This window comes from Rosa rugosa, chromosome 7 (assembly GCF_958449725.1).
Source record: "Rosa rugosa chromosome 7, drRosRugo1.1, whole genome shotgun sequence".
In the NCBI taxonomy this organism is placed as follows: domain Eukaryota; kingdom Viridiplantae; phylum Streptophyta; class Magnoliopsida; order Rosales; family Rosaceae; genus Rosa; species Rosa rugosa.
Window position 1 is genome coordinate 17,829,473 of NC_084826.1, and position 22,592 is coordinate 17,852,064.

At 42.1% G+C, this 22,592-nt stretch overlaps 4 protein-coding genes and 1 pseudogene across 4 annotated transcripts; 2 read left to right on the forward strand and 3 right to left on the reverse strand.

Moving 5' to 3' along the window:
• Positions 1 to 473: 473 nt before the first annotated feature.
• LOC133721462 (uncharacterized) lies at positions 474 to 3,785 on the forward strand. Its single transcript, XM_062148085.1, has 3 exons — positions 474 to 1,250; positions 1,603 to 1,725; positions 1,897 to 3,785. The coding sequence occupies exons 1-3, from the start codon at positions 768 to 770 to the stop codon at positions 3,340 to 3,342; spliced, it is 2,052 nt and encodes a 683-aa protein (XP_062004069.1). The 5' UTR covers positions 474 to 767; the 3' UTR covers positions 3,343 to 3,785.
• Positions 3,786 to 7,603: 3,818 nt separating this feature from the next.
• On the reverse strand, positions 7,604 to 8,240 carry LOC133721075 (uncharacterized). Its single transcript, XM_062147590.1, has one exon. It carries the CDS (start codon positions 8,084 to 8,086, stop codon positions 7,895 to 7,897), a length of 192 nt encoding a protein of 63 aa, XP_062003574.1. The 5' UTR covers positions 8,087 to 8,240; the 3' UTR covers positions 7,604 to 7,894.
• A 5-nt stretch (positions 8,241 to 8,245) lies between these two features.
• Positions 8,246 to 10,359, forward strand: LOC133721071 (putative pentatricopeptide repeat-containing protein At5g37570). Its single transcript, XM_062147588.1, has one exon. It carries the CDS (start codon positions 8,342 to 8,344, stop codon positions 9,974 to 9,976), a length of 1,635 nt encoding a protein of 544 aa, XP_062003572.1. The 5' UTR covers positions 8,246 to 8,341; the 3' UTR covers positions 9,977 to 10,359.
• Positions 10,360 to 10,761: 402 nt separating this feature from the next.
• LOC133721073 (IAA-amino acid hydrolase ILR1-like) lies at positions 10,762 to 13,388 on the reverse strand. The gene is made up of 5 exons (XM_062147589.1): positions 12,471 to 13,388; positions 12,202 to 12,327; positions 11,801 to 12,115; positions 11,386 to 11,514; positions 10,762 to 11,303 (listed from the first exon to the last, which is right to left on the reverse strand). The coding sequence occupies exons 1-5, from the start codon at positions 12,828 to 12,830 to the stop codon at positions 10,875 to 10,877; spliced, it is 1,359 nt and encodes a 452-aa protein (XP_062003573.1). The 5' UTR covers positions 12,831 to 13,388; the 3' UTR covers positions 10,762 to 10,874.
• Positions 13,389 to 20,895: 7,507 nt separating this feature from the next.
• Positions 20,896 to 22,403, reverse strand: LOC133721074 (IAA-amino acid hydrolase ILR1-like; annotated as a pseudogene).
• Positions 22,404 to 22,592: the final 189 nt, after the last annotated feature.

Genomic DNA, 22,592 nt, shown 5'->3' on the forward strand with positions numbered 1-22,592 from the left:
GTTATATACCTACGGTTGATTGAATTTGCCATATCCCATTCTACGCATTGAAAAAATCTTAAGTTGAGCGATCAGATCATTAGAATAGTGAATAGTCTGATCCTCCTATCAAAGACCCCATAAACATTAAAAGACTAAACATTAAAAGACTGAAATATACACTTTGTCAAGTTCCTATTTCCTAATGGCCGATTCAAGTATTGAACCGAAGACCTCAGTTCTCATCCATGAACATTACCACATCGGCAAATTCATTTATTTAAAAAAAAAAAAAAAGCCCTTGATCTTGAGGAGCCCACAACTCATACGCATCATTCCACCCAATCTTCGCTAATACTCCTTCAAATTTTCAAAATGGAATAAACTGTTACTTCCATCTTCTTTGTCTCTTACATAAAGTAGTCGCTGACTACGACCACATTTGCTTTGACCAAAACCTCCGTCACCAATCAATGCTCGACGCGATTCCAGTCTCACCTGATCTCACCCTCACAGGATCACTCCCTCTTTTCCGTCTTCCTTTTTCCTGTTTAGTCCTTTACAGAGCGCCACCTGCCCAGGCTCACAGTCTGTACTGGAATCCCCTGATCAAATCTAGACTCAGTGGGAGCCATCAACCCCCTCCTTGTTCCTCTTCTCTCTCAAAACCCTTCTTTGCCTTTGCTTACATTTGGGTTTAGGTTTAGGGTTAGGGTTAGGGTTTCCACACGACTATGAACCAGACGCTGCGTTTTTGAGCTCCCAAATCTAAGCCAATCTCAGTGACAATGCCGAGGCGCCACAACAACGACATGGACCTGATGATCCCCGGGAAGATCAGAAAGCGAGGCTGCTCGTCGTCGGCTTCGTCTTCGTCTTCGATCATCCAGAACTACAGATTCAAGCGGGCGATTCTGGTAGGGAAGCGGGGCGGATCCACTACGCCCGTGCCTACCTGGAAGCTCATGGGATCCAGGTCCCCCGCGTCCGCATTGCGGGGGGCCATGGAGTCTCCCAAGTACGCGCCGTCGCAGGGCGGCGGCGTTTCGAAGGGGAAACAGTCACCGAGGCCTCCGGTGTCGGCGAGGAAGCTGGCGGCGACGCTGTGGGAAATGAACGACGTGCCGTCGCCGAGAGTGAAGGAAGAGGTGGATGAGCGGAGGATGAGGAAGGAGATTAGGGCCAGAGAGAAAGAGAGGGTTGCTCGGTCTCTGCGCTCGGGTTCTCTGCCTCCTCATCTCTCCGATCCGTCGCACAGTCCCGTTTCAGAGGTGAGTTCTTCTCTGCTTCCAGTTTTGTTTAGGTTGGTGAGAAATTTGTGAGAATCTGATTGAAAATGTAGTAGTTTTAGCACTGAAAATTTTGTCTTTTTTAGCTAGCTTCTTGTTGGTTTAAGCTATTAATTAATAGTTGATAGGAGAAAGGCTTACATGACTTCGAATAGAGAAATTAGTTCTTGTGATTAGGTAGTGGTTTGGTTGAGTTTGGAGTTGTCGCTTTCGAAAACCCTGTTTTTACAATGATTTAGTTGATGCGATCTTGTAAGGCACCTAATTGATTATGATTTCTAGGAGATTGAATGTGGTTGATTAACCATTGTTATTGTTCACTGTTATTTTGTAGAGGATGGATCGATCTGGAACAGGTAGTTTCCACAGAAGGTCATCCTCTATTTCACAGAGGCTCAGGCTTACAGATCAACATTCTGGAATATTGGATTCTCATGGAAATGGCAGCCTAATGGAGGTATGTTGATTTTATATTATGTTTGGTTCTCGGAAAGGACTGTGCTTTTCCTCTTGCTCACTGTGAAGTTATCAATACTTTTGCATCTTAAAAGTGTTGATAACTGCAGATTTATATCAGAAGTGGTGTATTAGTAGAGGATAATATTTTGCTCTTCTTTTTGCAATACAGGTTGAGTCTCGATCAAGAGCCCAGACTCCGACTAGATCGAGAGCTCAGACTCCTAGTGCTTCAACTGTTGGAATCAAGCCACGTTTGAAGGATGTTAGTAATGCTCTGACAACGTCTAAAGAGCTACTGAAAATTATACACCGCATTTGGGGTAATGAAGATCAGCCTTCATCTAGCATGGCCCTTATCTCAGCCTTACATGCTGAGCTAGAGAGGGCTCGTTTGCTGGTGAATCAGCATATCCACGAACAGCGCTCAGAGCAGAATGAGATCAGCTATCTCATGAAGTGTTTTGCTGAAGAAAAGGCAGCTTGGAAAAGCAAGGAGCACAAAGTAGTTGAGGCTGCCATCGAGTCTGTTGCAGAAGAACTTGAGGTAGAGAGAAAACTGAGAAGGAGGCTTGAAGGCTTGAACAAGAAACTCGGGAAAGAACTGGCAGAGACAAAAGCATCTCTCGTTAAGGCAGTCAAAGAACTTGAGAGTGAGAAGAGAACGAGAGAGATCATGGAACAAGTGTGTGATGAATTAGCCAGGGATATTAATGAAGATAAACTTGAAGCAGAGGAACTGAAGTGGGAGTCTGCAAAAGTTCGTGAAGAGGTCGAAAAGGAAAGGGAGATGATGCAGTTCTCTGATGTGCTGCGTGAGGGGAGAGCTCAAGAGAAACTCTCAGAGGCAAAATATCAGCTTGAGGAGAAGAATGCTGCTGTTGATATGTTGAGGAGTCAACTTGAAGCCTTTATGGGAAGTAAGAGAACAAAAGAAAAAGCACGCGGTTCTGCTCATCTGAAAGATGAAGATATTGCAGCCTATCTAAGTAGAACTCGCCTCGGTTCCCATCAGGGTGAAGAAAAAGATGAGGATGGAGGAGAAGTTGAAGATGGAGTAGAATGCAAAGAGGATTCTGCTGAAAGTGATTTGCATTCCATAGAATTAAGTATGGGCAACAATAACAAAAGCTATAACTGGAGTCATGCTTCTGTAGCTGCTCGGGATCCAAGATGGGCTCCAAATGATGACGAAGAAATCAAAGGGAGGAAGTCCATGTCAGGGAAGCCACCAAGAAAAAGCACTTCTTTGCAGAGGAGCATATCAGATGGATTGGAATGGGGCATGCAGACTGAAAGGCTCCAAAATTCAGGAGATAGGGTAGATTGGGAGAGCTTTCCTGACCTGGAGAGGCAAATGCAAGGAAAGGGTTGTGGAGACGAAATGCAAGGGTATAAATCATCGAAGGGTCTTAGGGACCAAATGTTATCTGGCTCTAGGTTTGGATCTGCAAGAGTTCATGCTAGTCCAACACGGCAGTGGGGACAGCCATGGCCTTCACGAGATCCTACAAGTGCAGTTCACGATAGGCCTCCCTCTGTCCATGGCAGTGGTTCAAAGTCAAGACTAGCAGAACTAAGAGGTGAAGGCCAGAATGGCAGAAGGTCTAAACGGTGAAAATTTCTCTTTTTCATCAATGCCTGGAAATAGTGACATCATTTGTCTTTCCACAACAGATGATGAATATAATGGCTCGTTAGAAAAACTATTTGAATGATGGAAGACATGTTCTTGCCTGTTGATACATTTTGCTCGTGATCTCTAGGAGATGCTACTTTGCAGCTCATTCTGCGCTAGACTACCCTGACTTCATGAATGCTTGAGTTGTAGATTTTTGGGAAAAGCTGAAATCCTGCGAGCTAGTCTTGTACAAATAACTTCTAATATTTATGATTTTGCTGGCAGTATTTATATTTTGTTTTCCATTTTTTTTGAATTTTTACTCTGGCTTTCTCTCTTCATGTGATTGATTTGTATCTCTGTGCACCAGGGCTGTTCATTTGGTTTTGAAACTGGTAACTTTCACAAATACCCTGATCTATCAAATGTACATTTCGATATGTTCCAATCTGTTTCGAGGCTAGAGAATCCAATCCAATTCAATTTTTTATTTTTTATTTTTTTTGTTGATCAATCAGATCCCAGATCATTCTTCCCCTCTCTGATCTACCTTGTGACCCTAAAATTTATCGGGTGCCCAGTAACCTCCTTGTCCAAGCGGTTGCTAGTATTTATTCTTGGGTAGGCTGGTTGTGATTTGCGTTGGATTTGGTTAATCAAAAAATTTGTTTGATCCTCAACTATGAATTTGCCGCTCCCCAGAAGCACAAGACACTGTGCAAGTTTTTGTTGCTTTCGCGCTACTCAAGGTATGTAGTCCATCACTTCGTGTTTCATTATTTCACTGATCTCTTTTACTGGGTAATAAGTGCTATCGTTTTCAATGACGTTGCTTTTGTTGGCCTATGGTCAATGTGGAGGCCTAATTTTATGTTGGAATGGAAACACTGTTAACTTACCTATTTTCTCCTGCCAACCGATAAACCCATCAATGATCAACCTTGGGTTCTAATGGGTGATTTCAATTGCATCTTGATTGTACAAGAAAAATTAGGTGGTAGCCCTCGGACAACAAAATATATGTCCCAATTTTTGCAATTTTTGAACTTTGCTGGTCTCATTTCTTTACCTTATGCTGTAAATCCTTTTACTTGGTGCAATTACCCGAATCCTCCTACTTGGATTCATGAACGACTTGACAGAGCGGTAGTGTTAACCTCTTGCTTATCGTTTTCCCTCAAGCCTCAGTAATATGCCTATTTATCAATCTGATCATGGTCTTACTTGTCTAACTTTGAATTACTCCCCTATAAAACCTTGTCCGATCTAAGCAAGTGAAAAGGAATACCATATCCTAATACATAAATTTATCCTTACATCATGAACCCAACTGGACCAAATTGGCAAAGTCAAGGAACATGCTTTTCATGCAAGCCGGTGAGTAGCAACATTGCATTTGCGTCGAACATGCTTCCAACTGCATCTTTGAAACCTTGGCAACTAGTTTATATCATCAAGAACATACCCCTCTATGCTTTATTCACCGATAAAGCATCTCCTATTGCATAAGTGAAATGATAATGGTCTTATACTTGATGACCTAATCAAAATAATTACACATATAAAAATAAATCAAATGATTATTGTGAGTGTATTATGATCACACTACCATTGAGTCAAGTGAACTCGAATCCGTTTTCAAATCTAGAAAAGAAACATTTCTAACACATACATTACTGTGGTTTGACATATATACATACAAGTGTTCCTAATTTGCCACACGAACCAACAGTATGTGCGGCCATTCATCCGTCCTTGGCAAAAATGACAAACTGATCGATCTGCCTGGACTTTTTCCTTCCATTCATCACCACCAAACCCTAACCTAACCAACTGGAGACAAGACAGAACTTATAGAAATTCTCGAGCAGGTAAAGGATTTTACTAGGCAATTTAAGTTTAGACTATACAAAGGTACCTTTAGCCAGTACTTCGACGCATTCTGCATTGAGATATATAGATTGATAAGGAATATAAATTAGGTGGATTGAGCTTTTGTACGTGTGTGTGTGTGTGTTAAATACTCAATAGCCAGCCCCTAAACAAAAAAGAACCAAACAAAATTTAAGCTCAATTCTTTACCTACTATAAACTTCAGTTTCTGTCACTAATGTATGTGTAGAATTTTTAGGGGTTTAGGCTCAATGTCCCCTTTTGTATTCGACAATTTCATTAATCGAGGCTTGAGGGCAGTCACATCAGCCATTTATTCAAAAAAAAAAAAAAAGATAAAAAACTAAAAAAAAAACATTAAAACCCTGTCCAATTAACTAAATTCTACATGAATATTGTACAATTGTACTATATTTACAGACTTGGAGTTGGAAAATAAACACTAAATTGTAAATCAAGATGTGTATTGCTCATTTCCCTATCTTCATCTTTCTCTGCTACAAGTGTAAAAAATGGGAGCTCTCGCTCTCTCCTCTCTGCGGCTGCTAACCCTAGGGTTTGGCCGTCCGATTTCCTTAGCCTGCGACTCTAGCGTTCGTGGTCTCTAGCTGGCGAGCCCTGTGGATTCGTGGATCTCCCCTTTTCAACCTTCTGGTTGCTGCACCATAATCTCGTCGGCGTGGCGACGGGATTTACCCCCTTTGGGTTTTGCCCGTGCTGGTGCTTGTCTCTGTCGCAGCGATGGTGATGGGCGGCGCCGTGGTCTGGTGGACCCAAACCAGACATGGGATCCGGGTTCTAGCAAGTGGTGGCTGGGTCTGATCCGGTCTATGGCGGCGGCAGTGCTTTGGGCTGTCTGGCCTTATGGTGTTCCTCGATCGGTTCCAAGATCGGCGATCTTCGTGGGCTGGTGGTGGTTCCGAGTTCTAGGAAGCGACAATTACTCGGTGAGGATGAAAGCCGCTGCGGGTGATGGAGATGGTGTACTCCGACGGTGGCCTGCCTTAGTGTGGCGGCGTCGGGCTGGTGGTCTGGGTGCCCTGAGTATTCCTTCAGGGGCTTGGGCTTGGTCCGACTCTCTGGTGTCATGGGCTGCTCTAGGGCCTGGTGGTTCGGGGTGGGTTGTGTTGGTTAGGCCCGCTCACTTTTGGGCCCGTATTTGGGATCCAGGTGGATTGGGGACTAAGTGTATTGGACTCTCAATATATTGGAGTATGCCTTTGACTGTGTTCGGGGCATTCTCTAGTAGCGTCAGGTTACTGGTCACTGGTTACTTAGAGCTTCACTCTAGGGTAACATTATGTTAGAATCTCTAGGGTTTTACTTTAGGGTTTCTATTCATGGCTCAATTCTGTCGTAGCCGGGAATCCGGTGAGTCATTTTGTAATGTTACCTACATTTACATTCTGGAGGACGCCAATCCATGTCCCCTTTTGGGTTTCTCAAAACAAAAAAGATGTGTATTGCTCTATCAATAGAAACGACAAAGTAGAAGTGTAATTGGGTTATGGGCTTACGGTTTTAGTTAATCGTGGTAGGGGTTGTAATTTTTTTTTTTTTCTTCTTCGATCGGTCAAGATAAATGTAATGGTTTATTAGTCTTTAGGGCCAAATAAAGAAATAGAATTATAAAAAGCATTTTGTTCCTTAAATGCCTTTTCTTCTTTAACAAGGATTAACTATTTATAATCACTACGTGCTCCATTTTAACAAGTTAAGATCTCGATCTATCTTGTGAATAATTAAAGGAGAAAATCTATGGTTCAAAATTATGGTGTCACTTTCAATTTGGGACCATTGTTTGAGCATAAAGTGATCAGCTAAAACCAGTTCATTAGTATTCTCCAGGGCATCCATAGGATCTGAGTCATGTCCACAATATCCTCAAGAATGGAAATTTATAATCAGCTCTTCACTGTTCACAGAACAAAACCATGGAAAATGAACCCGAAAGGAAGCTTTCAATAAAGAAGATGCATTCATCTTTAGACAGTTCAGTTTCTGTCACTAAAGTAATAGCTGATTTCTGATTGAATTGAGGTCGTGAGGATAAGGGTTTTACAGAATAACAAAAGTGCTTATGCTAAATTCGACTCGTTGTTGGAATTTAGTCCCTACAAATCTTCAAAGCACCCACCAAGAATTAAAGGATGCCATTTGATGGAGAAACTAATATTGTAGCTAATCAAATTTATGGATAAATAGCACTGGTGATGTGTGACATTATGTCAAGTTAGATTGCTTAGTATACAACTGGGTTGGTTATCATGAGATTCATTGACCAAAGAAAAATTCTCCTTTGGCAAATTAAACCAAATGTTTTATGCTGAGAGTTAATCTAAAGTTCTAAACCACATGCACAGAATTCACTCAAATCGATTCGAATTGGGGGTTTGATAACCTGTGCAACTAGACTTCACAATGAACATTACTACCCTAATGTGATCTCCAAGCCTACAATATGTAGTTGCAGAGGCAAAACCCAATTCAAATAAACATGTATAGTACTATATCAACGAACCATATATGGTCACGTTATTACTAAACAGAAACGAAGCAAATCAATATTTCATTTACAGAAACAAATTTTCAAAGCACTTCTATGCCTATACTATGGTTGAGAAATACGGCATTGAAACCTAACAAGCCAGTGGGTTCAATCATCATCCAGAAGCTTTCTCAGGCGGTCCTTGACAAACTCCCTGCGCGCCTTGACCCGTTCTTGCTGTGGCCCCACGTTGGCCAGCGACAGGTGAGCTCCGACGCCGAACAGTCCCATCCCGGCGACGAAACAGCACGCCGTCACAACAAGCTGCTTCCGCGTCGGCGGATACGACCACACCACCATTGTCTCTCTCCTTCGATTTTGCTTCGTTTCTCAAACTTATGACCACGTAATCCGACGACTCGTCGTTTAACAAAGCCCACAATCTAGTCGTTCACTTCGCAGGAGCTTTTCTCAAACTTATTATACCAAGTAATCCGACTCGTCGTTCGACGAACCCTACAAACTACGACATGTCGTTCCCTCCGCTGGTATCAGATTGAGAACTACGGTGAAGAAGAAGAAGGGGGAAACGAAAATGCAAAAGAGTCGTCGTATATGCCTAGTATGCGCGTAGCTTCAGCCTCAATCGCCACATTACTCAAAGCCTGCAAAACCCAGTTCGGTCTTGAACAAATCCACGCCCAGATCATCCACAAAGGTCTAGAGCAAGACCACTTCGTCATCACCCAATTCATCTGCCTCGCCAACGCTCTCTCCTCCCTCTCTTACTCCACCGCCGTCTTCCGCCGCGTCAACAACCCCAGCAGCCATCTCTGGAACTCACTACTCAAAGGCCACTGCGAAAGATCCAGTTGTTCCGCCACCGTCTCTCTCTTCATTGGTATGAAGAGGGAGGAGGGCGTGGCGGATGAGTACACGTACCCGTCGGTTGTGAAGGCCTGTGCCGGCGAGGGAAGGGTCCGGGAGGGAAGGGCGGTTCATGGGTCGGCGGTGAGGTGTGGGGTTGATGGGAATGTGTTTGTGGGGACTAGCTTGGTTGACTTGTACGGGAAATGTAGGGAGGTTGTGTGTGCACGGAAGGTGTTTGATGGAATGTGTGAGAGAAATGTGGTGTCTTGGACTGCTATGGTTGTTGGGTATGCCGGTGTTGGGGATATGGTGGAGGCGAGTAAGGTGTTTGGTGAAATGCCGGAGAGGAATGCTGTGTCGTGGAATGTGGTTATTAGTGGGTTTGTTAGGTTGGGTGATTTGGGGAATGCGAGGAGGGTGTTTGAGGAGATGCCGGGGAAAGATGTGGTTTCTTTTACTACTATGATTGATGGATATGCAAAGTCCGGGGATATGGCTTCGGCCAGGTTTTTGTTTGAGCAGGCTCCGGTTAAGGATATTGTTATGTGGTCGGCGTTGATATCGGGGTATGCACAAAATGGTTTTCCCAATCAGGCTGTGAAAATATTTCTTGAGATGAGTAGTAGGAATGTGGAACCTGATGAGTTTATAATGGTGAGCTTGATGTCAGCTTGTTCCCAAGTGGGTTGCTTGGAATTGGCTGAATGGGTGGATTCGTACTTGAGCAATAGCTCAATCGATATTCTACAGCCTCATGTTCTCACGGCTCTGATCGACATGAATGCAAAGTGTGGGAATATGGAAAGAGCGACGAGTTTGTTTCAAAACATGCCAAAACGGGACCTAATTTCGTATTGTTCAATGATACAAGGGTTGTCTATTCACGGCCGAGGGAATCAAGCTGTTGCCCTTTTCAATAGGATGTTAAGTGAAGGTTTGGCTCCAGATGAGGTAGCTTTTACAGTGATCCTGACAGCTTGTAGCCGTTCCGAGCTTGTTGAGGAGGGTCGGCATTTCTTTGAATTAATGAGACATAAATACAGTATGGTTCCCACTCCTGATCACTATGCATGCATGGTTGATCTTCTTAGCCGGTCAGGATGGTTAGAAGAAGCTTATGAGCTTCTACAATCAATGCCTGTGGAACCTCATGCTGGTGCTTGGGGTGCACTACTTGGTGCATGTAAGCTACATTGCAATGTTGAGTTTGGGGAGTTGGTTGCTAATCGACTCTTTGTGCTTGAACCAAAAAGTGCTGGTAGTTATGTGCTCCTCTCCGACATCTATGCTGCATTCCACCGCTGGTTGGATGTTTCTGTTGTGAGGAACAAAATGCAGGAGAGAGGCCTTAAAAAGATACCTGGTATCAGTTCAATTTAGTTTAGAAGACTGAGCTTCTTGGCAACTCTCTTTATCCATTGCCCTGGAATTAATACAAATCAGCATCAAGTTCTTTGAGGTCTATATTGTGGAGTTGGAGTTGATTTATACAATTTAGTTGGACTCCCAGTTTATTGGTGCTCCAGGAACCAAACTGCAGGCACTGCCTTATACGCCACTCTTAGAGATACATTTCTCACATGTCAAAGGATGGGTGAAGACAATCTGGTTGCAAATATCTTGTCACCTGAAATTAGAGAATGGCGACTTGAATGGTTCTCACTCTTGAAATAAACTTGTACTCATGTGCCTTGAAAACATGAAGTTTGGCTATGTAACATAAAATGAAATGTGCTTGAATATTGAAAGCCACTTCTGATGAATTGAGCTCATTTGTTCATTCTTTTCAATGATACTGGCAGTAAATAATAGTTAGGGTGAGTTGGGTTTTCAGGTCCTGCCTGTATAGGATTTCTTTCTATGAAAGAATTTTTTTGGAAATCATACTTTTGATGGTTCTATCTTGCCACAGCTGCATATTCGGCTTACTTTGTTCTGTGGTTTAGATATGAGTGATGGAATTATATGCTAAGACGCCTGGTAAGGAGATATGCTGGTTTAGACTAGGTCTTAGAGTAGGATTTTACCCAAAAGAGTAAACTAACGTAGTTTACTTTCCACCATGATGAGATTTTTGGTTCCAATATGTCAGGGTCTTTACGTGCAATGTTGTCTGTTTGGTTCTGACTTTTGAGTGCTTAGGGAGTCAATAGTAAAGCTACAAATTGGCCGATATGAAAACAGAACAATTTTTTACCAAGTCCTGAGCCATGGCTATCCACGGATGCTATTATTATCAGGGCGGGAAGATGCCACCATTGTGGTAATGCAAGGGGATTTACAGCACTTCATATGCTAAGCACTGTTTATCTCCAGAATTGAAGAGTGAGACACGCTCTACTGAGTCATGGTCATCCAAGTATGAGATTGCAATTGCAGCATGAAGTGCTGCTCCCAATGGAAGAGCCTCCTCGTCAATGAAAAAGTAGGGTGAGTGTGCTGCTTTATCTGATTTCAGAGTCTCATTCCCTGTACCAATAACAAAAATTGCAGCAGCAGTCTTCTCAGCAAAGTAGCTGAAATCCTCTGCAACCATGGTCAGTGGCAGAAGCCGCACATTTGGTTTCCCAAGAAGGACCTGACCAACATTCTTCACATGTTCGTAGAGCGCTTGATCATTAGCCATTGGTGGATGAGGCAGGGGTATTTCCTCCAGGAAGTCAACCACAGCAGTACAACGATGCACAGCTGCTTGCTGCTCCATGACCTGCAAGTGAAATGGACTTGGTGACTAAGTCTTAGTCAATCGACTCACATTTACAATGTTTGCATAATGAGGATATGTAAACCTCTCTGATCCTTTCTTGGATATAGTAGAGGCCCTCTGAAGTCAAGCTCCTGTAGGTTCCTCCAAGCTTCACACTCTCTGGGATCACATTATCTGCTTGACCGCCCTGTATGTACCCTACTGTTACCACCTACATGATACAAGATGGTGTATGAGAATCATTGCTTCTAAGTTGATAGTAAAATGCTAAACTGTAAACTATAATCTGTTTTGCCTTAGAACTATCATCTAATTTTAAGCTATCATGGCACCACAGGTTTGAGATGTCCAAGAGAATGCAACTAAACTTCACCTTGAGGTTGGCTATATTTGTCTGTCGTGTTTCTTTTCGTTGATCCTTTATATATCTTGGTTCATTATCAATTGTAGTACCTAATTTAAAGAAATTTACAGAAAGAGGAAGCCAAAGTGATTACCCCAGGTTCAAGAGGATTTTTCTCTCGAGACACAATCTGTTGCAGAGCAAGTGTTGCGAAGGCTGCTGCAACAATCGGGTCCCTGGTCTTATGTGGCGCTGCCCCATGACCTCCTATTCCTTGTATTGTAGCTTTGAAGAGCCCTACACCACCAACTATTTGACCAGGCCTCGAAGCTATAGTACCTGTTGGTATATGTGGATAAACATGCAGGGCAAAGATGCCGTCAATATCATCTAAAACACCATCTTGTAACATATGGTAAGCGCCAGCATAACCCTCTTCTCCAGGCTGGAAAACTAGCTTCACGGTTCCCTTACGTACATCACATGTTGAGACATTAGCACCCACAGAGTACATACATAACTTCACTGTTATACATAAATAGCTTTTTCATTTACCTTCAATATATCTCTTTTTTCTTGAAGCAATTTGGCTGCTCCTAGTAGCATTGCGACATGTGAATCGTGACCGCAAGCATGCATCTTTCCATCAATCTTGCTCTTGTACTCCCACTCCACTAGTTCCTGCCAGATCACAGGATTGATTTCAAGGTATCAGTCCTTTACCAGAATGAAATAATAAGTAGCTGGTGATCAAATCTAAAAAGTATAACTAAGAGCACCAGCACTATGAGCACTGGAAGGATTAACAGAGACAGACAGAGAACCTGGAGAGGGAGAGCATCCATGTCAGCTCTAAGAGCAAAGACTGGTTTAGACCCTGTCCCAATTGAAGCCACCACTCCAGTCTTGGCCACCGGCCACTTGTACTTAACTCCAAGGGAGTCAAGCTCGGACCTGATGAGTTCACTCGTCTTATGCTCTTGAAATCCCAACTCTGGATACTGATGAATTCTTCTTCTCAACCCTATCATCCATTTAAAGAACTCAGCCTCTCTCGCCGATTTCCTCAACTCCCAAGTCAGGAACTCGAGCTCTGATCCACAATCAGCATCCTCTGAAGCCTGAGATTGGTAAAACCACACTGTTGCAGCTAGTAATAAGCCGAAAGTGAAAGTGGAAACCATGAGTGTTGCTGCAGACTTGAGAACAAAAAGTCCTCTTGGATATTAAGAGCCTTATGTGTGGGTCTTTTAAACTTGAGTTGAAGAAGTGGTAGTTCAGAATTTAGATTTTGTACACGTGCCTGAGAAAGCTGTTCTGTCCCTTTCAAGCACTCTGCAGCTGTATTAGGCAAAAGATGGAAACCATTATATTTGGCTGTCACTTTGATTCGTTACGTCAATCCCAAGGAAATGAATAATTCCTTCTGAAGTAAACAGAGCAAATTAAGAAGGGGGGTGATGAGTTTGTATACGCAAATTTTGGTAACAACTGCTTTTGGTGAATAAGATTATGACATAAAGGGGCACGGTATCAGTGGTGATTATATCTAACTTTCTAGATTCCAGTCATAACTGCAGTAGTTGTGAGCATAAGATTGGCCTTACAAATTTAGAAGGAAAAAAAAAAATCATGGAAGCTGGTGCAAGTTAATGAATTATTGTAATCTTAGATTCCATTTATAGTAATCTGATACTGAAGCGTCGTGCTTTAGGGTTTTGAAAGTTATTTGACGGAGATATAGTCTTGTAATTTTGAAATTCCTTGAAAAACATATTGTGGAAGCGGGGGATCGTCTTTATCATGATATATGGATTTGTGGTGTAGAAATTCCATTGGATTTGTTGTTTTACATTACGAATCTACAAGGTGGTCTCAGTTTAAATGTGTTTCTGTTAGATTCTAGCTCTTGTTGTTTCTTACATCCATTATTTAGGGACCATTCTTGCATGTCCAAAATGCTGTCCCTTTGATACTGACTGACAGAGAAACTGACATTGATGCATGTTAAATGCAAATCATTTCGTTTTCAGTGATTAACCGACAACATAAGAAGCTGCTTCTGTGAAAGAGTCTCATCCATGACAAGGTTGGAGCTTTTTCCTACTCGGTCTTGACACAATGGTATTGCTGCCAAATAAAATGAGTGCTATGTTTGAGGACAAGCATAAATTGACAGAAATATAGAGAGAGTAATAATTCAGAGAGAATGGAGATTCATGTGTGTTTATTCATCTCATACAAGAGGGTATTTATAGGAATACATTACAAGTGTGAAAGCTCAAAGATAATATCAAGCTTGGTATCAACTTGATTTACAGCTGCAGCTCAACATGATAGCTGTGATGATGATAATTGCCATGTTTGTTGTCCTTTGGCATAAAGCTTGTCACACAAGTCTCTATACCTATATTATACACTCAAGTACCTTATCTATACACTCAAGTGCCTATTTATACATGATATAGACATTTATACTATGACTCATATATACTACAATATGATTCATGTATACTACAACACTCCCCCTTGGATATTTCATGTTTAATAGCATTGTCTAGGCCGTGCGCTTCGAAATTGCCTCGTTAAAAACCTTGCCAAGTAATAAAACCCTGTGGGAAAAAACAACCTTGGTCGAAGGACAAAAAGAGCACAACGCGCGTTTGAGTGTAGAGTATGTTTCTGGATACTCCCCCTGATTTAGACTTCCCTTGAAGATCATGGGAGTTCGGATAACCTTCTTAATCCGATGCTCTTCACATGTTTCTCGAAAGGGGTTTTTGGTAACGACTTAGTAAATAAGTCCGCTACATTTTCCTCTGATCGGATTTGATTTACTTCAATTTTTAGAAGTGTTTGCTGTTGCTGATTGTAAAAGAATTTCGGTGATATATGCTTGGTATTGTCGCCCTTGATGAAACCTAATTTCATTTGCTCAATACAAGCTGCATTATCTTCATAAATGCATGTGGGCTCATTTGTGGTAAACTTCAAACCACAAGTTCCTCGAATGTGTCTATTTATAGACCTTAGCCATATGCATTCACGCACAACTTCATGTAGAGCAATAATCTCTGCATGATTTGAGGAAGTAGCAACAATGGTCTGTTTTGTAGATCTCCAAGATATCGCCGTGCTTCCCATGGTAAAGACATAACCTGTTTGGGAGCGACCTTTATGAGGGTCAGAGAGATACCCTGCATCAGCAAATCCCATCAAAACATCATTATCATTTTGATGGATGGGAGGAGGAGAACGTCGGTCACCATGGATAGTGTCACCGGCGTCTATATTACGGAAGATGGCTTTTTGCCTCTTGGGGTCTGATCCCATGCTTCCGTCTTTTCTTTTCTCTCTGTAGGGATAAAACAAGCCCATATCAATCGTACCTTTTAAGTATCGAAAGATTGTCTTTATGCCAATCCAATGACGGCGTGTTGGCGCAGAACTATGTCGAGCTAACAAGTTCACTGCGAATGAGATATCCGGTCTTGTGCATTGAGCTAAATACAATAATGCGCCTATCGCACTTAGATAGGGTATTTCAGCCTCTAATAAATCTTCGTCCTCATCCCTTGGACGAAACGGATCTTTTGTGGGCTCAAGACTACGGCCGATCATGGGAGTACTTACAGGCTTTGCTTTATCTTCATTAAAGCGCCTTAGTAATTTTTGAGTATATGCTGACTGATGGATCATAATCCCATCACTACGGTGCTCGAGTTCTATTCCGAGGCAAAACTGTGTTTTCCCAAGATCTTTCATCTCGAACTCGGATTTCAAATATTTAGCAGTTTCCTTTAACTCATCTAGAGTTCCAATTAGGTTCATGTCATCGACATAAACTGCTACAATTGCAAATCCGGAACTTGTCCTTTTAATGAACACGCAAGGGCATATTTCATTGTTAACATATCCCTTCCCAATCAAGTAGTCACTTAGACGGTTATACCACATCCGTCCGGATTGTTTCAATCCATATAGTGAGCGTCTTAATTTTATTGAAAACGCGCTCCGTGGTTTAGAGCCACTTGATTTGGGTAATTGAAGTCCATCTGGAACCTTCATATATATATCTCTAAATCTAGATCCCCATAGAGATATGCTGTAACCACATCCATAAGCTGCATGTCAAGTTTTTCGGAAACTACCAAACTGACAAGGTAGCGGAACGTTATAACGTCCATTACGGGAGAATATGTCTCCTCGTAGTCGATTCCAGGGTGTTGTGAGAAACCTTGCGCCACAAGGCGGGCTTTGTATCTAACAACCTCATTTTTCTCATTACGCTTTCTAACAAAGACCCATTTATGGCCAACAGGTTTTATATTTGGTGGTGTCAGCGTTATAGACCCAAATACCTGTCTCTTTGTTAGTGAATCCAATTCATTCTGGATCGCATCTTTCCATTTAGACCAATCTGCTCTTCGTTGACATTCTTCAACGGAGCGAGGTTCGATATCATCGTATTCTATAATTCCTTTTGCAATATGATATGCAAATGCATCATCAATAGTCATAGAATTTCTATCCATCATCACATGTATACTAGTGTAATTCATGGAGATCTCTCTATTCTCTGGATTTGGTTCTGTCATTGGAGCGTCCTCCAATGATGTCTCTTGGACATAACCATAGTCCGGAATATTCTCATGAGATGGATTATTTGTATCGATGATTAATGGATTATTTTGTGCCAAACTCGCTTTCTTCCTTGGGCGAGAATCCATCGAACCTATGGGCCTCCCGCGCTTCCTGGCAGGAGCCGTGGGCCTAGCCAATGTGTCACCCATAGAGGGGATGTTGGCGCCATTCTCATGTACTCTTGAGATGACATTATGTCTTTTAGGGACATCAATCCTTGCAGGTACATTTGCAGCAGGTATGTGTGATCTCGTCACTTTAGCGATATCAGAAAACGCATCAGGCATCGATTCTGCTACGTTCTGAAGATCGAGAATTCTCCGCACTTCTATTTCAGACTGTGCGGTTCGGGGATCAAGATGAGACAAAGTGGGGACAAACCACGACAATTCCTGTCCTTTTTATTGAACATTAGTGTTCATGTCTCCCCCTAATGACGGGAAGACTGTCTCATCAAAGTGACAATCCGCAAATCTAGCGGTAAATAGATCACCTGTCATGGGTTCTATGTAGCGGATAATGGTTGGAGAGTCATAGCCAACATAAAGGCCTAATCGTCTTTGAGGACCCATTTTAGTGCGCTGTGGCGGCGCAATTGGCACATAGACTGCACACCCAAATATGCGTAAGTGTGAGACATTTGGTTCATACCCAGTTACCATCTGGGACGCAGAAAAGGGTTGTGTGGCAGTGGGCCTTAGACGAATAAGCACAGCTGCGTGCAATATTGCATAGCCCCAAGCAGAAATAGGGAGATTGGTGCGCATAACCAATGCCCTAGCAACCATTTGAAGTCTTTTAATGGCAGCTTCTGCGAGACCATTTTGGGTATGTACATGAGGGACAGGGTGTTCAACCTCAATTCCAATGGACATGCAATAATCATCAAAAGTCTTTGATGTAAACTCCCCAGCATTGTCAAGACGAATTGACTTAATAGGGTGATCAGGGTGGTGAGCCCTTAACTTAATGATTTGTGCTAGGAGTTTAGCAAATGCAGCATTTCTTGTGGATAAGAGCATGACATGTGACCAACGTGTCGATGCATCAACCAACACCATAAAATATCTAAATGGTCCGCAAGTTGGATGGATAGGTCCATAAATATCACCTTGTATTCTTTGCAAGAATGGTATATTTTCTTTAGTGTCCTTTGCATAGGATGGTCTCAATCCTACTTTTGCTAAAGAGCAAGCTTTGCAAAACGAATGATATGCTTGAGAAGTAATTCTTTGAACCTCTCTTGGGTTCGTACTTCTTTTCGTTTTGAAGAATGGATGTCCGTGTGAAGTTTTTAATATACGGATCATCATATCACGACCTGGATGTCCCAAACGGTCGTGCCAAAGCCTGTATGTGTCAGAATCCCATAAATTTTCATTCATGACATGGTTGGATTCAATGACTCTAATAGTGGTTGCGTACAATCCACTAGAGCGACACATAAGTTTCTCTAATACTCGTGTATTTCCGTAGTTATTAGAGGTGATGCAAAGGAACTCTTGTCCATTCTCACTATGTGTTTCCACATGAAAATCATTGGCTCTTATATCTTTAAAACTCAATAGGGTTCTTCTAGCCCTTGGAGCATATAGAGCTTCGGTGATATTAATATTTGTGCCATTTGGCAACAAAAATTGAGCTGGTCCTCGACCATGAATCAATTGTGATGGTCCTGCCATCGTAGTTACTGAAGTTTGACTAGGCGTCATCCATAAGAATAATTGCCTATGTCGTAATATAGTATGTGTGGTGCCACTATCAAGAAGGCATTCCAATTCTCCCGAAAACATACTGAAAAAATAAAGTTCGGAATATTAACACATGTCCATGACATTGAATGATAATGCGATACTTTATTAATAAGGAAAAAGCCAATGATTACATCAAAGTTTCCAAAGTCTATTCCAAAATAAAATCAAACTTATACAAATTGTAATTGCTCAATCCGTTTGGTAATTCCAATGAAATATGACCAGGGAAGTAGAGAGATGTTGGTGGAGCGAGGCTCGCTTAAATACCCCGATCTCAATTACTTTCCTAGACATCATACTTCATTAGGTACGCCACATGAGAAAGAGTTAATACAATTGTCATTTATTGACTAAGGCACATTTGCCGTTTTATTGGAAAATAGAAAAGACTATTCTAATCAAAGTCTGCGGCATCCTCGTGCTCTTCATTTACAGCTTTGAAGTCTTCTATGGTGAGATTGACATCTTCACCATATTCTTCTTCAGCAAGGTTGGCTTCTTGCTCCCTTGTTTCCCTGTACTCCTTGTAGCGTGCAGCTAGTTGAGTACTTGCCTGGCATTGCTTAAACCAATGCTCGATTGAACCACACCGATGACACATGTCATTGTGGTTGCCTCCCTTGATTTGAGGTGCAGGTGGTGCACGTTGTGGATATTCCCTAGGCGGGTTGTTACTGCTACTACCACGGCGTATGGTGCGACCTCCACGGCCCACAGTGTTACGGCCTATGGTGTTGTTATATCCACCTCTCCCACGTGTGTAGTTACCACCACGTGTACCCGCACTATAGTTGCGGCTGCCTTCTTTGTTGGGGCGGTTATATGGACCCGTTCGTCCTTCATGTCCCCTGTTATTAGGGTACACATGTCCCCTATTAGTAGGGTACCGCTCCTTGCGCCCTCTCTTGGGTGCATTATAATTCGCCTCACGAACGCTTTTGGTTCCAACGGGCCTTGAATTATAATTCTTTACAAGGATGTTGTCGTGCTTCTCAGCTACCGACAAAATATTGATGAGCTCATTTAACTTTGTAAATCGTCCAGCATTAAATTCAGTGCGATGCTGCTTTGATAGTATAATTGCTGAGACAGGGAAGGTGGAGAGAGTTTTCTCAATTAGCTCTTCTTCTGTGAGAGGTTTTCCACAGAACTTCAGCATGGCCTTTAGGCGAAGAGCTTCTGAATTGCATTCAGAAACAGACTTGAAGTCTGAGAAGCGTATATTGTTCCACTGAACCTTCAAGTCAGGGAGGAGGGAATCTTGGATATTACCAAAGCGCTCTTCTAGCGCTGCCCATAGGTCCCTTGCATCTTTGATGGACATATACTCTAATCTGAGTGCTTTGTCCATATGGCGTCGCATCAAGATAATTGCTTGTGCATGCTTTATGGATGTTCGTTGGAACACAAGGCCCGCAATTGGTGCCTGTATGATGGGCAATATCCCTTTCGATGTGAGATGGTTCTCAACGTCGGTTCTCCAACTATGGTATTCCAAACCTGTTGAGTCAAGGATTTGAAAATCGAGTCTAGGTTCATTCGACATCCTGAAGATAAGAAGATAAGATATATTAGTTTCGGAGTTTAAACTTCCACGAAAACTAAAGTAATCAGATTTCCGAGCTATGCTACCAAGAAATCAATTTCCAAGAATATTTGGATTAGACCTAAACAATGATGTTTAATAGGGTCATAAATCGATGCTCGCGGACGCTCTTAGTCCGAATATTATGAACACTCTTAGTTCATTGGTCACGAACGCTCTTAGTTCGTTTAGCGTGAATTTCTATAATTCCGCTTTTTGATTGTAAGTTCCCGATAAAAAGAAAGAGGAGAAAAATGAATAAAAACTCAAAAACGAGAACTTTTAATAAGCAATACCTCGAAATAGTGTTGTCCGAAATGACCGAAAAGTTGCAGGAAAAGTGTCCCGAAAGTCGCCGGAAAAGTGCCCGGAAAGTTGTCGGAAAAGTGTCCCGAAAGTTGCCGGAAAAGTGCCCGAAAAGTTGTCGGAAAAGTGTCCCGAAAGTTGCCGGAAAAGTCGCCGGAAAGTTGTCGGAATCTGTCGGCAGATGCTAGGCAGCAGCTCGGCAGCTGCTAGGCAGGTGCTTCGGCAGGACTCGGCAGATGCGCTCGGCAGCTTCTCGGCAGGTCTCGGCAGCTTCTCGGCAGGACTCGGCAGGGCTCGCTCGGCAGCTTCTCGGCAGATCTCGGCAGGACTCGGCAGGGCTCGGCAGGGCTTCGACAGCGGTTCGGCAGCGGTTCAATTTTTCCGGTGGCCGGTTCAGGCTGTTTCCGGCCGGTTCTGTCGTTTCTGAAACCGATTCTGGGCTTCTTGGATCAAGGGTTTTGATATGTGCTAGGGTTTGGAGGTTTTTTGTAGGTTTGGCAAAATGGCTTTAATCGGATTATGAACTTCCTCTATTTTGACAATTTCGATTCTAATTCTAGAGCAATTTCGTGCTGATAACGTGTTTGAGGACAAACATAAATTGACAGAAATATAGAGAGAGTAATAATTCAGAGAGAATGGAGATTCATGTGTGTTTATTCATCTCATACAAGAGGGTATTTATAGGAATACATTACAAGTGTGAAAGCTCAAAGATAATATCAAGCTTGGTATCAACTTGATTTACAGCTGCAGCTCAACATGATAGCTGTGATGATGATAATTGCCATGTTTGTTGTCCTTTGGCATAAAGCTTGTCACACAAGTCTCTATACCTATATTATACACTCAAGTACCTTATCTATACACTCAAGTGCCTATTTATACATGATATAGACATTTATACTATGACTCATATATACTACAATATGATTCATGTATACTACAACATGCTAGAAATTGTGCTTCAATAACCTATGGTTTTACTGCATTTTATTTTGTAAGAGGTATACATACATATGCTCTTATTTTCTTACCAAGTCTTCACATCATTGCCATCCAAGTATGAAATTGTAACTGCAGCATTAAGTGCTGCTCCTATTGGAAGAGCCTCCTTTTCCTTGTATTGTAGCCGAGAAGAGCCCAGTACCAGCAAGTACCGGACCAGGCCTCGAAGCTATGGCACCAGTAGGTACTAATGGAAAAACATGTATACTCAAGATGGCATCGATATCATGCAAAACATCATCTTTTAACATATGGTAAGCACCAGCGTAACCCTCTTCTCCAGGCTGGAACACTAGTTTCACAGTTCCCTTAAATCACATTAATGAAATATTAGCACCCACAAAGTAGCTAACAAAATATGTACAGCTTTTGATCTACCTTCAACATGTCTCTTTTGTGTTGAAGCAACTTGGCTGCTCCAAGTAGCATTGCTACATGAGAATCGTGACCGCAAGCATGCATCTTTCCATCAATCTTGCTCTTGTGTTCCCACTCTACTAGTTCCTTATTAATAGCAAGGATAGAGTGATTTCATGGCATCAGTTCAATAAGTTTAGCTAGTTAAAGGATATCAACCATCCATCAATCGTTGTCAAACAATATGTGAAAACTTTAGCACTATCTATAGGATTTACTTATGAGCTGCAATCACACTAGGCTCCATTTTAACCGTATCAGCTCTTTATATAGAATGCAAAAGTGAGACACTAATTAACTGGGACTGCTTAAGTGCTTCAACTCATCAAATACATAGTCCAGACCAAGTCCATGTAGCCGTAGAACAGTGACAACTATAAAGCATATCAACAAACATTTAACCCTAATATTACCGTCATACATTTGAGAAAAGATGAAAACAGAGGCACCATGAGCATTGTTTGGAATGACACAGTAAAAAAGTGTGTGAGAGAGAACCTGGAGAGGGAGAGCATGCATCCATGTCAGCTCTAAGTCCAAAGACTGGTTTAGAGCCAGACCCAATAAAGGCCACCACACCAGTCTTGGCCACAGGCCATTTGTACTCAATCCCGAGTAAGTCAAGCTCAGCCCTGATGAGTTCACTAGTTTTGTGCTCTTCAAATCCCAGCTCTGGATACTCATGAATCCTCCTCCTGAGCCCTCTCATCCATTCAAAGAACTCAGGCTCTCTCGCCGATTCCAATAGCTCCCTAGTCAAAACCTCAAGCTCTGAAGCCTCTGATCCATAAGCTACCTCCTCCAAAGCCCAAGATTGATGAAATAGTGTGGTTGATAGCAACAAGCAGAAGGTGATTATGAAACTCATGAGTATGTGTCTTGCAAATTAGTGTTGGAAATTTGAGAACTGATATCTTCTGGGATTTCAAGAGCACAATGTGTGAGACCTTTTAAGCTCATCAGAGTTGGAGAAATAGTAGTTTAGATTCCTGACACATGCGGACGTGCCTGAGAAAGTTGTGCTGTCTCTTTCATTACTGGGTAGCTATGTTTAGTCAAATATGGAAACTGTGTGTTTCATACGTCAATTTAGAGTGAGAGTTTAGCATCAATAATTAAAACAAAGATATTAGTTTGCTGCACCATTCTCTGCCTCTTCAGGAAGGATTTTCTTTCGACAAATCCATTACAAAAAAAATGTTAGTAGTCTTTAACCAATCTAATACGATTGT